Below are 15,538 nucleotides of genomic sequence, written 5' to 3'. Positions count from 1 at the left end.
TAGATCAAAACCACTGAACAAATGAAAAAGAAATAAGTCAAGCTTGTACAGTGGTACCTCGGGTTACAGATGCTTCAGGTTACAGACTCCGCTAACCCAGAAATAGTACCTCGGGTTAAGAACTTTGCTTCAGGATAAGAACAGAAATCGTGCTCTGGTGGCGTGGTGGCAGCGGGAGGCCCCATTAGCTAAAGTGGTGCTTCAGGTTAAGAACAGTTTCAGGTCAAGAACGAATTAAGTTCTTAACCCGAGGTACCACTGTATCTTCTGCAGAGATGAAAGATGCTAAAAGACTGCCCCTTTCAGATAAACACATCTTCACTGCCCTGCTGCAGGCCATCCAGTAAGCACATCTGCAGTTGCCCCATGTGTGCCACTACTGGGTCATTCCCCATTCCAAGAATATGTGGAATGGGCCACCAATGTGCATTTAGCAACGAACAGCAGCCAATCACAATCCCTCGAAGAGCATACATTTCAAGCATGTGTTTGGGTCATGTTCACAATTTACATTGCTACCATTACACTTAAAATGTATTGATTGTACACTTAATAATTTAATGTCTTTAAAAAGCAGGAAGAATAAAGTAACAAGATCCCGCACTAAATTATGAACAAAGAAATATTTATAATGAAAAAGCAGCTTTCACACGGCCATTTCTTTTGGAAAGCTGGAGCTTGTGACAGCAGAAATTGAAATTCTAATGCAGCATGTACAAGCTGTTGATCCATAAGCGAGGCTCATAAAACTATGGGTTTATGCGAACTTAAACTGAAATATAGATGTTGCTACTTTGGCAAACAATTCTGTTGAGTGTTTATTTCAATCTTTGGGGGAATTTAAAGGATTCACCAATCTAATTTTGTAACTCACAAATCTAGGAGCCAAGGCATAGCTCTGTAATTATGTACATTTGCAAAGCAATTATATTTGTTAGTACTGTACATTTTAAATGTGAACAAGTTCCTGCTATAACGTCTGCAGATATATGCAAATGAAAGAGAATGAACATTATAAAACTGTAGGGAAAAGAAGAGGTTTTCTCTTGGGTGCCTCTGCTTCTGCAAAAATACATTTGGGTCTCTGTTTAATGGTACCATACAGCTAATTAAGTTAGAAGATAGGAATTTTTTAACTCTTACCCTTATTCTCACAGTGACAGTAGCAAGGCCTGGAGGCATTGTTCCCCCAATATCGAAGGCTTCCACTAAAAAAGTGAATGCTGCATCTGGGTCAGGAAATGACTCAAAATCCAAGGACTTTATAAGTGACAGGTCCCCGTTAAATCTGTTCAATGAGAAATACTGCAACGCTTCCCGGGTTCGTATTCCATAGGTAATATTGGCTCCAAGGTCAATATCCTTAGCCTAGAAGACATAAAGAACATTATTTTGGCTTCCAGCAAAGGCAGTAAACAAAGATTTCATTTAAAAACACCACCACCACCACCTTGGAGGCCAAAAATGATTATTGCTTAATTTAATCTGAGTAATTACATTTCCCCAAATAGTTTTTTCCTAAAAAAATATAAAAAAATCAATTAACACAATATATTGGATCTAATAAATCTTAACACAGGCACTTCTGTCTTTCTGAACTCCAGACTGTAGGCACAATACCTCCATGAAAACACAGCCCCACAGAGACAGACATAGAGACAGAAGGAGCTCTTTTCTCTACCCCACACACCTTGGTGTGCATTGTCCTTTACCTGGAATAGGAGGCTGATATGCCTACATATATAGTGCTTTCTTCCCTCCCCAGGAACCTGAGAATTAAATTACTCCTATGCCACTGAACCATATTGCAATTGTTCACTGTGCAGCTATATAGGAGGGGGTCAGCTATTTTGCCCTGTGTTTATAAGGCCACTGCATCCCCCCCCCTTTCAGTTTTGTGACTTGGCATGCAAAATGGGGTAGGAGGTAGGAGGAAGCATCTTGCACTGGATTACAGGCAATCTGTTTGTACTGCAAGAGTCTGAAGATGCATATAGATCTCTACTGGCTGCAACAGCTTCCTCATCGATTTAATGACCACATGTGAATTTCTTTGCACACCAAGATCTTCTTTCTCCTTTGGACAAATGGGTTTGCGCACATCTTGAACAAATCCAGGAGTACCTTCAGACCCCGCAATTATAATGCATATGCTTTCTCTTGCTGGTATAAAAGTTTTGCTTTACAATCATGAAAATAGTAAGTAAGCTAAAATAAGTTGCTGAATTTCAAGAAGTCTTCAAGGTGCATTCAGAGGTAGGGAACCTCCTGCTGTTTCTGGATTGTGTCATTCTAAGAATTAGACATGTTGTTGGGGGCTGTGGGTAAGTTGAAATCCAACAGTGTTTGGAGGGCCACAGGTTCCCTTTTCCTGTAGTTTACTGTATCTGTACCATAAGAAAGGAGTTAGATTCTATTAAGAAGACTTTATTAAATTCAAAGAGATGCTGAGATTAATAAGGAGTCATAATTCAGGAATTCAATTTTTTAAAGTACCATTTTGGGGTGGGGAAGAAGATCTAAGGGTGCCTCAAGATATTTTAGTATTAATCTAATTTCAAATATTGATGATCTTTCTTTTAATTAATTTATTATGAAGACTGCCAGTGTTATAGACTGCCTTTTGTAGGTTAAAAACTTAATATAAATCCCAGAAATAAATGATTAGAAGTTTTATTTTTTTGTTCCCTACTCTCTCAACTAATTTATTTTTTTTACTTTTAAGAGATAGCCAACTAGGTGGACTAATTTTGATGCAATACGATTAAGATATATTCTTCTTCACAGAAAATATTCAGGGAACTTATGGCTCGCTTACCTCTAAACGTAGAAAGACGGTGCCTGGGGGCAGGTTTTCAGGAATAGTCACTGTATATGAGGCATTCGTGAACACAGGGCTGTTGTCATCAATATCCAGAACTTTGATTCCCAGAGTTAACGTTGTACGGCGGGCATCCACAGCTCCATCTGTTGCTTCAACAATGAGTTCATAATAGTCCCTGTTTTCTCTATTTAGCTTCACTGAAGTGTAAATACTGCCATTGGATGTTATGCGGAAAAGATTGTTGAAGTTTGCCAAACTGTAACGGACTTGACCATTTACTCCAGCATCTGGGTCAGTAGCCTAAAAGATAAAGGAGGGGAAGAAACATGAAATCAGGAGTTTGTAGCACAAATAGACCCTTTTCAGGCTAATGGAAGGAATTCAGATTCTTTGATATCAGATTCATAGCCCCACAACCCTAAGAAAGCATGGGCATCCAGGGCCACTAATCCAAACCTCCTTGACAGAAATCCAGCTTCCAAAAATCAAGGTCCCTGAAGGTCGTAGGAAGGTGCAAAAATAAGCCTACATAGCTGCCTGGGGTTGCTCTAAAACTGGATGCAGGGATGCTAAATTCAAGTAGGGACCAAGAATTAAGAAGAAGGCTAGGAAATCCACACCAGCAACGAATAGTTAAGCAGTAAGGATAAATAAACAGTAGCCGGTACAATACTCCATACAGACCCATTTCCTTAAAGTCCACACTTTTCCCCAAATCTCTTGAATTATATCTACAATGTAAAGAAAGAAACTCTGCCTGCTTCCACTTTCTGCTGAGTGTTACTAGTTGCCAGGGTGAATAAAATCCTCGACTCTGTTCCTTCGGTCACTTGCTGCCAGTCCTACTTGGACCCACAGCCAGCCCTGCTCCATTACTCCATTAGAACCATAGAAGAGGAACAGAACTCAGAATATCAGCAGATGTGACACCACACCTCTTCTCTTTACCTTAAATAAATCAAGGCATAAGTAACTTGGCTGCATAAGAGAAGGGAAGGCCTGGTTGAGTAAGGCAATTTCATTTGTGCACATTTCTAAGAGCCTGCAGATAACACCCCACAAGTTGTTACATAACATAAAAGTCCCTGGTTATCAGCACTACTGTCAGGAATTTTCCAAAGACATTTAATATCCTGCCATGGTGCTCAGTGGGAGGCATAATAATGAAACCATTTATCTTCATGGAAATCAATTAAAAGTTAATTAAAATGGTTAATAAAAATCACACACTTGTTTCTCTTTTGTACTACATTAACACAATAAACATTGGTGGTTTCAGCTTTATTTGTGTCTCAGGTTAACACATCCTTGCAAACAACACCTTATCAAAGGTGCCTATGTGGTGCCTACTGTGGCTTCTGCAATATAAGTGTTAATGTTTAGAGAGTTGAAAGAAGCTGCTTTCACTGGGATGGGGGGCTCAGGTACAACAGTAGCATATGCTGCACAGGTTACATTTTTGCCTGATAGGCTGCTGCTAGAGGAACAGGATCTGTGCCCCAAGATAATCATTTTAGACACACATTCAGCAGGTGCAACATTTACTACTAGACTATCTGCTTCTCCATCCAACATCTATCAGATTTCTGCCCGTCTTAAGAGTAACTGGTCATCAGGGGCAAAAAATAGCAATCCTAGTAGGTATTTGGATATGGTAGCAACACATATAAGCAGGCTCTTGTCATAAAAATGTATATAATATGGTGGATCTCTGTTATTCCCCTTTCACAGATGGGGAAATGTGTTCTCTTGGCTTCAGAACACCACGTGCTGTTGCCATTTCTGAAGGGGAAGACAGGGAAGGAGGGGGGAAGGCCATTTGGCTCAGTGCAGTCTCAGGGCCAGAGAGAATTTCATGATCTCAGCACTGTGGCTGCCTATGTCAAGCTCCCTTCCTTGCGCCTCTCCCTCTTGATAATTCAGCAGCAAGGTGCGGTGTTGGGATGCTGGGAGAGCAACACAGTTCCAACCATGCAGCCCTGCCAGCTGCTACTGGGTAAATATGTTTGTGATGCACAGTTCGATTGGAAATCTAGGCCAGGCTTCCCAAGACTGGCTGCACCGGAGTTTTGCAATAAAAGTTGCTAACGGTAGCTAGTCATAGAGAGTACAAATTAAAAACATTTTTTAAAAACCTTGTTGCAAAAGATTTTTTTCCCTTTTTTAAAGACATAATGCATTGTGGGGATTTTAGCTGAGGGAGTAGTGACCGAACACTATATCTTCAAAGCCTTAATCCATGGAGCCAATGTGTGCGCTCAGATAGTTTTGCTTTAAACAAGGGCCACATGAAAGCAATTAAACAGCTGCTAACTGGATTACAACCAACACCCATTAAGACAATAGTAAATTAAAAAAGATTTATTGCTGTCTAAAATTCAACAGCCAAGTTAAGTTGTATAAACATGTAGCTCTTAATTTATCAGGGGAGCAGAAAGCGGAAATGCCCTGAAGTAACAAGAGAATTTTCATTTGTTAAAAGAACACCACCAAAAGTATTATTATTATTGCCATTTTCTTCACTTGAAAAGTTCAGAGCAATTTTTGCTCCAATAAGCCTTTGTGAGAAGCCTATAAAAGTAAATGGAGGTTTCGAAAAAGCCTATGACCCTATTACTACACTACATATCCCGAATTAGCTGAAAAAAGAAAATCAAGACTCATGCTCAAGGGAGGAGATAAAAATATAGGAACATAACAGTTGGGAAATGGACATAGTGGTAGAGCATCTGTTTTACCTGCAGAAGCTCCCAGGTTCAATCCTTGGCATCTCTAGGTAGGACTGGGAGAGACCCATCTGAAACACTGGAGTGCCGCCATCAGTCAGTATAGACAATACTGAACTAAATGGACCAATTGACTGACTTCAGATAAGTCTGTTTCCTATATTCCCAATTGCCTTGCTGGACCCATCAAGTCTAGCTCACTGTTTGCCTTGCCAGAAGAGAAGAGAAGGTACAGCAACTTGAGGCCCACCTATCCACACCTGGCGCTATTGGGCAAGATGAGGAAATTCTTGGTAGACCAGAGTGGGATGTCCTGGAACAGAATGCAGGTGGGGTGCCCCTAGGCGGAAGGGAGATTGACAATGCAGGAGATGACTCCCCGGAAGAACACACCATAAAAAAGCAGGCTTTTTAGGGAAAAAGCAGGCCGCTGTAAAATCGATTCCATGCCATCACCTTGGACACTGATTCTCGGCCATGGAAGAAACAGTAGTTTCTCAGAACACACTGGGGTGGCAATAGAAGGAAGATACAGTGCACAGAACAATTCCTGCCACTCCCAAGAAAAGGAAGAGACATATGGTAGTGGTATGTGACTCCCTTTGGAGAGGGACGGAGGCAGCTGTGTGTGGAAGGATACCTTAGGGTTTAAGTTGTCTCTATATTAATGTGCAGTGTATGGGAATCAAGCAAGAAGAATTTGAGTTCTTAATACAGGAAGACAAATATGACCTAACAGACATTACTGAAACCTAGTGGGATGAGACTCATGAATGGAATGTAGAAATTGAAGGGTATAAACTATTCAAAAGGAGTAGATTAAACAGGAAGGGAGGAGTAACAGCATTATATGTAGAAGATGAGAAGAGATCCATGACATTGAGCATGAAAGACAGATTGAGATCATACACCATCAATGCAGCCAGATTTCGCAGGCCACTGTCCATAATGGCTACAGATCAGTATCATTAAATTAATATCTATTCACAGAATTCTCACATAAGAGAACAGATAAATGCTGCTAATATTTGTCTACTCCTGTCTGGAGGTGGGCTTGTTTATATTCAATGCTGAATCAATACACTGCCTGTTTAGAATGAAGCTCTGCATAAATATGAATTAGGGTTCTTCCCCTCTTTTTTCTAGAAGCAAAAACTTTAATTTATTCTCTGCCAACAGCTGCATCTTGTCAATGACTGTAACAAAGGAAGAAGGTGATGATATGTGCTGTTGGGGCTGTACTTTCATTATACACAATCAGAATTGTAACAAGCCAGTTCTTTTGAAGTTTCTACAGTATTTGCTACTGCCTGATCTATTTGACTACCATTCTTTGTAATGTACATAGTGTAATACCTTGGATTCAGAGGCAAGGCATGTGGAATTTTCACAGCATGAAAAACAAACTGCAGCAAAGCACAAAAATTTAAAATAAAATGACCTTACACTAAGCAGATACTAAGCAAACAGAGATACCTAGAGAGATGCAGCAGTATGATTCTGAAAATTTACTGAAGTTCTCCTTTCTTAAAGATATGGAATTTAACATTTGGAGCAAAAATGTGCCAGGAAGTTTGAATGCCGAAAAAATCTTCAGGTTTATTAGTTTAAAGCATTTGTGGAATGCTCTCCTTGGTGAGGCTCGCCTGGCTCCTTTATTACATATCTTTAGACGCCAGGCAAAAACATTCCTTTTCTCCCACACCTTTGACTAATTTAATGATCTCTGGACTTTTAAACTGTGGGTGGGTGCATGGGGTATATAGTTTTTATTTTTTGTTATGGTATATTTTTGTGTTTTTATCTTGTCGTAATCCTTGGATGAAGGGCGGGATAGAAATTTAATAAATAGCAATAATATATAATTAGAATTATAGATTGAAATCTGCTATCTCTATAGTCGTACCTTGGATCCTGAACACCTTGGTACTCAGACATTTTGGCTCCCAAACGCTGCAAACCTGGAAGTGAGTGCTCCGGTTTGTGAATGTTCTTCTGAACTCGAATGTCTGACGGGGCTTCTGTGGCTTCTGATTGGAGCTTCCTGAAGCCAATCAGAAGCCGCGTTTTGGAATTGAATGGACTTCCAGAATGGATTCCGTTCGACTTCCAAAGTACAACTGTATACTTGTAAACCAGACATGTGTGTGACCACATATTTTAACAGGAACCTGAATGTGTGCCAACTAGTCATTTACATGATGCTGATAACCAAATACTAACATTAAATTGCCACTGTCCTACAGTCTGCACTTTCTCCATTATCCTAATTGGAATAACTGACTCCATTCTAAACATATCTGTTTTGCCCTAAAGGCTAATGGAATGACATTTAGTTCTTCCACAAAATTTAAAATATAGAACTCAAACCTATTCACAGGAATTACAAGAATAACACTTACATTCCGTCACAGGGGAACTATATGCAGGCCTCAGTTAAACCAAGAAGCCCAGTCCAGAGAACTGCAGGTGCAGAAAGCTACACATCCACTGCTGCACTTATCTTTTTGCAATGTCGCTCATGTAGCAAGGACCAGGCAATTTTCATCATGCTAACATAAATCACCCACAAAATTCTGATGAGGCATGGTGCTGTAAAAAGGACTGGATCCAGAGTAACGGCCAACTGCAAACTAGTGCGTTGTACAGAAATCATGTTCTCTAAAGTGCTGGTGATGTTTTCTTAAACTGGTCTTTCCTTGAATAAATCCCTGTGTCAACAGGAGAACTCATTGAATCCGGCACTTATCCAGTTTTCTGTTTAATTAGCTTTTCTTTTAAAGCCATTTGATCAAAGCTGCAGATTTTTAAACAGTGATGTGGAATTAAATATTTAATGAAACCTTTCAACTAGTGGGAAAAAACACATCTGAATGGGAAGATAATAATTTAATTATTATTTGTTAGATTTATATCCCACCATTCCTCTAAGGCATACATGCTTCTCCTCCTCCTTATTTTATCCCTTACATCAACTCTGTGTGATAGTTACAGATATCTGTGTGATAGGTTAGGCTGAGAGTGAGTAACTGGCTCAAGGTCACCCAGTGAGCTTTTTGACCAAACAGGGATTTGAACCTTGATCTCCCAGGTCCTAGTCCAAAACTCTAACCCCTATGTCACAGAATGCAGCATAACTAAGCACAGCAAAGTGAGAATTATCTTAGAAATAAGGGGTTTTTGGGGGGTGGAGGGAAACTTAGATCTTCCACTACAGAAACATTTTTTCCTCCATCACCCAAGGGAAATTGTCACTCAGAAAAATATGCACTTCCCAGCAAAGCACTCACATAAATTAGTTTTGAAAAGATATCACAGGTGGTTATTTTAAGGTGTAGCTTGATAAACTAAACTACCTAAAATAACATAAGAACCCTCCAAAATCCATGTAAAGGTGTATATTCCGATTCTTAGAACCTTCACATTAACGTACCTAAGCAGAAGAGTGTAAGAACTTTATTGTGCTTTTAAGTCCCAATAGTTTCAATGGGATTTAAATGCATTTTAACTTGGTATTGCGTCCTTTGTCTACATGACACCTACAGTACCTCTTTCTGGAGTGCCTTTCTGAAAACCCCCTGCTAGGGAAGGATTAGGAATGTTACACACATACCAAAAGGGAGCACTTAGCTCTTAGCCATTTCTATTTATTTCCCAAAGATTAAACTTGCCAATGGATTCTTAATTGAGAAAGAGATTCAGTGCAAAGGGATGTAGGCATTTTTACATTTCACATGTCAGAGCAGAATATGTAACATGCCGTGCCCCGTTGTGTGAAGTAGCTTCTTAAAAATGGAAAATATTTCAAACTTTGTAATTATGAATAATTCAGGAAGTTAATTCCGATATAATCTATTCTCCTCTCTTCCCCCTTCAAGGACTCCCACTGTGACATTAAGAAAAATAACCAAGGAACGGGATGATCCCTGCCTAGGAAGTAATAGTTCAATTTCATAGAACATTAGGGAATATGCTGTAATTTTCTTATAAATTCAGTTTATTTGGTCAACATTTCAAAGCCAGAGAGTGTACTCTGTACTCTATACTGCTATTTTATTCCCCCCCCTTTACACAATATCACCCCCCCTAATCCCTCTGTGAGTTTGATGCCCAGTTCAGAAATTAAGGCTTCTCTCTCCAAAGGTGGTCAAAGAGTATTATTGAATTAAGGCATAAATAGAAAGGTCACCTGCAGGTTACAATTATATATTTATTACCCAGCCCTTATGATGTGATAAACTGTTGCAGGATAATAAAAGAACCAAAGAACTTAGGAAGCGGTGTGTGGAAGGAGAGTGTAAGCAGACAAGCCTGGTAGATTTCCCAAGGTTACTGTATGGAAAGTGGTTGGGAATTCTCAGCCAAGGGACTGAATGTTGGCCCCAGCATCTCCCCACTTTGTCCCACCCACTCCACACAGCAAACAGAATTGATTAAAAATAAAACTGAAGCAGCTTACACTGGTGCCAGTGGACGTTTCTAAAGCTTAATTGCCACAGTGGTTAGCCATCCACAACACACACATTCCAAATTTTCCCAGGCAGCAATTAAGCTGGTGAGGGAAGCCTTCAATTGGCTGTAACTGGAAGCTCCCATTAACCATGGGGTGTCATTTTCCTGGAAGGGATCACAGCTGAAAAGAGAAGGGTTGAGTCTCCCATGCACTGCAGGTGCCACCACCAAAAATCACTCCCTATGCAGTACTTAGTCTTGGGGAAAGAAAAGCTCCTGCCAGCCTTAATGGTGCACTGTTTTTAAGCCTAATTGTCACAATGGGGGGCGGGGAGGATCTTTGTGGACTGCAGCTGGAAACAAAAGAGTGTCTATGCACCGTGATCTCCATGAAGATCATACCCATATCCAGCAATTAAGACTTGAAAACAGAGAGAGAATGTATGAAAAGGTGTGTGTATATGATGTGTGTGAGAAGTGCACAGTCCTATCTACTTTGTGTTAGTCCCATCATTGCTGGCATGTGGTCTCCAGAAGGTAAGCCACAAGGGGATCTGGCATTTGGGCAAAGGTTCTCCCTTCCCAATACAGAATAAAGAATAGAGGAGGACTGTGGTCATTTCTCTCACATCACAATAGGAAAGGATCGTGAACTGGAAGAAGATAGAGGAGTCTGGTCAATTTCCAATCATTCTAATTTTTAGACATTATGAGCCACAGATTTTCTTGTATTATTCTGTTGGTGACTATCTTTTCTTTCTGTTCTTGCCTGTACTGATGTAGACACGGTAACAATCTGAAACAAAAAGGAATCTGGGTTTAAATGTTGGAGTTCTTTGACTCAAAGAAGAAGAATGGTGGACCAGTAGCATTAGTTTTAGATTATTTAAGCTGAAGATGGGATATGGCCAAAGAAGACAGACAAGAGCCACACAATGTTAGCATAAAATAGATCATGCATATTCAAAGAATAAATAATAGGACCAAGAAGGAGGAGATGAAGCATCAGCCCAGACCAGCCATTGCCACATTACTTCAAATCTCTGTGATGATGGGAATGGTCCAGGGCTGAGATGGGAAACCACCACCAGGAAGTAAGGAAGCCCAGTATTGCGGCCCCTTCCTTTGGACAAGGCGTTTTCTGGGGAAGCAGCTCTGGTTTTGGCACAGGGTATCAGGTCCCACACAAATGCCCACCACAGGATCCTCCCCCTCCTGTCTTCAGAGAAGGTCTCATCAAGACTGAGAGCAGAGTCTTGTGGGTCACAGCCTAGTCACTGCTGTTACTGAATGGACTTAGGACAAATTGTTAACGTGATTGAGAATAAAGAGCTCTGTAAACTGGAACTGGAATTGAAATAATAGTATTTCTTATTTCCAGTCCTAAGAATCTCAAATTCAACATAGTTTTGAAATGTACTTGGCCTCTCCAGCATCACTATGTCCCCTTTCCCACCAGCAATATAAATGGTTGCTTAGAACCCAGGGAATTGTGTGATCCACACTCATGTTTCTTAAAAATGGATTAGTTGTAAATATTAAAATATGATCTCGCAAGACATCTTGGATATAATTTTTGATCAAAATATTTTAATGTTCTACAGAAGATAAGTCAATAGCTATAAGAAAAGTGGTTTGATATGGTTGAACTTCACTGTCAGTTTCATGCATTTGAACTCTCAAATCTTTCTGCTTCACAGTGGCCTTCTAAAAAGAAGAAAAGGAATTGCATTCAAAAATTGACTTTGGGGGATCCCAATGATAAAATTAAAAGAACAGTGGGGAATCTGGTACAACTCCAATTTCCACAGTCAAGTAAGTACTGTGTGGAGTTTAAAGGATATGAAATGCATCCACAACACTTTGAGACGTCCTTTTTAGTTTTTCTTCTTTTAATCTTCTTTGCCTTCCCCCATTCCCAGCAGGGGGTTTTCCTATGCCACCACCTACAAGGATACCAGCTGTGAGCTCTTTTACTTCATAGGATATTAACACTTTCTATTGGCTCTGAATATGCAATGAGGTTTATTGATGTAGCTTGGAGTTTCCAAGGAACTATGCAGTCGGAAATTCTCTTGTTTCGGTTTCAGCAGCATGTTCAAAAGAAAAATTCAAGCAAGGATATCTACATTCAGGTGGGAAAGACCTGTTTAACACTCTGCTAACAATAGTTCCATTCCAGTTTTCTGAGCTGTCTTGTGTTTCTTCAGACTGATTTGTGGTGTGCTGCTGTTGTTGTTTTAAAGTGTCAGGTGTGCACAGGCAAAGCTCTGCTGAGGCTCCTGAACAAAAGACTACTGTGCCTTTAATTAAAAGCTTCCTCCTTGCCGTTCCCTTTATTGTTTCCTGTTCAGCATTAGTGGATAAATGATGTATTTCCATTTAACTGCTCAGTTCATTTGAACAATTAGTGGGGAATTAATAATTTATGCCCCCAGTCATGCTGGTTTTAATTACTGCATTCTTTTTGTTCCTTTTTCTTAATTTTCTTTAATAGAGCCAGTCATTAAAGTCTCGTGCCCTGCAGAGAACTGAACACTAATTAAAGGGTAATTCATCACTACCCTACCTTCAAGTGTCCTGCTTGCACAGAACCTGTGGATGTAAATACAAGCATGCATAGTCTTCTGTATGGACAGATCCCTTCATGGAAGAGACACATCTTGCACTGGGGAGCTTATGCATATTCAGCTGTCTGCAACAGAACACTTGGACATGTGGAGGTTGGGGTGGGTGAGGACCCAATTCTCAGTAAGACTATAGACTTCAGTTCCTTTTGACAATGTTAAAGCTTTTCATGCTACATGAGTTACAAATCATGATGTCTACTCTTTGCTTGTTAGATCTACAAAGCAACTGAAGGAATCAAACTCAAATTGCAACCAACATTTTCAAATTAAGGCAGTTTTTTATTTGCATTGTTATTTATCTTTTCTTTGTGTGCAGCTAAGTGTATGGCTCAATTAAACTGGCTGGGAAACAAACCACTCTAAAGCTTCTTGAAAGAAAGAGAAGAGAAGAGAAGAGAAGAGAAGAGAAGAGAAGAGAAGAGAAGAGAAGAGAAGAGAAGAGAAGAGAAGAGAAGAGTTAAGTTTTGCCAACACTTTTCTTGTTATTTCCATATTTACTACTAGATGACAATTCTGGCTTCAGTGAAGAGAGTACTTTGCATGATTTAAAAATTACAATGACACAGAAGATAGAGATGTGTTGGAGGACTGATATATTCTATTCTACTACCCAAGCTAAGGAATGAGTTGCATTTTGTTGTTTGAAATGATACACTGACAGCATCCTGACAGAACACAAAACAGACTGAAAAAGATGCTTATTGCTACTCTAAAATGACATGAATATATCCTATAGAATGTCAAAAAATCCACCAGCCAAAATTTTACCCCAGTTTCAAACAGTGTAAGCTCACTTCAAGTTTTGTTCTGGAATATTTTATGAACACTGTTTTCACATTTCTTACTTAATATTCCAAAATTGGATTTGCACATTTGTGGAAGGCATCTTTCCACAGATGAGAAACGAAGGCTCCATTTTAGATGTCATCAAACTGGTACCTCCTATTTTTCTGCAAAAAGTGAAGTGGTTCTAACATCACATGTTTACTCCAAAGGAAATCCCACTACATTGAATAGGGCTTACATTGTAGTGTTTAGGACTGCAGCCTTAATCACAATGTGGGCCAGAAAAGAATTTTAGAGGGAAGTTTGTAAATATGGGTAACATATTTCATTTCTACCCAAGTACTATGAGAGCAATACAGGAGAGGTTTGAAGTTGGTTTCATGGGGAACAGTTGCCCAGATACCAAGGAAAGCTGCGGACAGGAAGGGTTTAGTATCCATGTTGTCCCTTTTGCAACACTGCATTTCACATTCCCAACAGTTCATGCATGGATTTTGCCTCATGGTGGGTTGGTAGGCAGGGAGGGGTTATTTGCAAATTATATCTACTGAGATATGCTTATGTTCATTTTTTTTTTTTACTGAAAATGTAGTTAAAACCAACTTCATAAATTGGCGTCATCCACTGGACTACCCGGCAGCTTTAATTCATTTACAGACAATTTCAAATCAGTATGTTCACCTTTGCTAGCAACAGACTTACCCTCACTTGACCAACAAATGCATTGGCTTCCTCTTCTAGTACTGTAAGGTTCTTAGGCAGAAAAGGGTCAAAGACTGGCCCATTGTCATTTACATCTGTTACAACCACATTCACTGTAGCAGTTGATGTCTGCAAGAAAAATGAAATAAAATTATGAAGCAGATGTTTTTACCTTACAGGAGGATACTTAGTGCTTATTATTGAAATTTGTATTCCACCATTCACCATAAGGGTAACATCCATAAGAATATAAGCAAATTAGAAACCATACAAAACACTAAACTATCTAAAACCATTACACAAATGAATGCTACAGAGTTGGATTATCACTATTACATTATACCTGGTGAACTGCGTTAATAGGGTAGGAGAGCTGATACATTTATACACACACACATACAAAGTGTGCACTGTAGATTATTTTTGACAGTATCAAAAGTAATCTGAGACCAAAGGGGTGCATTGGTTGACGCATGTGTCCCAGGCTTTTTAGACTTGTCTACCCGTGTACTATCGGAAACCAAAGGGGCGTGTTGGTTGCCAGATGAGATTTTTTTTCCAGCTCTCCTACCCAACTGCAGTGGCAGAAGACAAGACTCAAAAACTGTTTTGTGGATAAATTATGTTATCATTTAAAAGTTCAACAAAGGCTGTAATTGTGCATGTGCAAGTAAAATATCCCAGTAACAGAGCAATTGGATGAACATGAGCTTTTTTTTTTCCCAAGGGAAGAAGACAATAAACAGGATGCTTTTGCAATGTGCCACTGCTATTGAAATGTAAAATGATAGAATTATGTGCCATTAAAATGAATATTAAGCGAATGTATGGATTTAAATAGCATCTGAGTCACAGAAAAGAAATTACCTGAAAACTGGGAGGGGAAATTTTAGGCAAAGCCTAAAATGTTCAGCTATGAGAGTATAAAAGAAGCTATGAATATATAGCACCTTTGTCTACATACACTGATAGCCTTGTATAAATGATACCCTGATCAAGCAAGGGAGATCTGCCATGCATAAGGTTTCCAAACATGCACACTTGGATGTGTATCTACATCTGCACCACAGTGCTCATTTGGACCCCACTGAATGAACTGGATCATCTTTTGAAGTAAAGATGGGGATCTGCATTCCCTTTCAGAGCCACTAGCTAATTAAAAGACGCCTGCTTCTTGGGAGAAAAGTGATGACAAACCTAGACAGCATCTTAAAAACCAGAGACATCACCTTGCCGACAAAGGTCTGTATAGTTAAAGCTATGGTTTTCCAAGTAGTGATGTATGGAAGTGAGAGATGGACCATAAAGAAGGGTGATCGCCGAAGAATTGATGCCTTTGAATTATAGTGCTGGAGGAGACTCTTGAGAGTCCCATGGACTGCAAGAAGATCAAACCTATCCATTCTTAAGGAAATCAG

The 15,538-nt window shown here is 39.6% G+C and overlaps 1 protein-coding gene across 17 annotated transcripts in view; it reads right to left on the bottom strand.

Moving 5' to 3' along the window:
* Positions 1–15,538, bottom strand: part of PCDH15 (protocadherin related 15) — a 649,889-nt gene that overhangs the window by 131,873 nt on the left and 502,478 nt on the right. For all 17 annotated transcript variants that reach the window (XM_081861749.1, XM_081861756.1, XM_081861754.1 and 14 more), the window contains 3 exons: positions 14,121–14,249; positions 2,819–3,124; positions 1,144–1,368 (listed from right to left, as the gene is read on the bottom strand). In XM_081861749.1, coding sequence (XP_081717875.1) covers positions 1,144–1,368; positions 2,819–3,124; positions 14,121–14,249 — 660 coding nt within the window. The remainder of the gene's footprint in view (positions 1–1,143; positions 1,369–2,818; positions 3,125–14,120; positions 14,250–15,538) is intronic.

This window comes from Podarcis erhardii (genome assembly GCF_964252035.2).
Source record: "Podarcis erhardii genome assembly, chromosome: 5".
NCBI lineage: Eukaryota > Metazoa > Chordata > Lepidosauria > Squamata > Lacertidae > Podarcis > Podarcis erhardii.
This window is presented reverse-complemented; position numbering and strand designations above follow the sequence as displayed.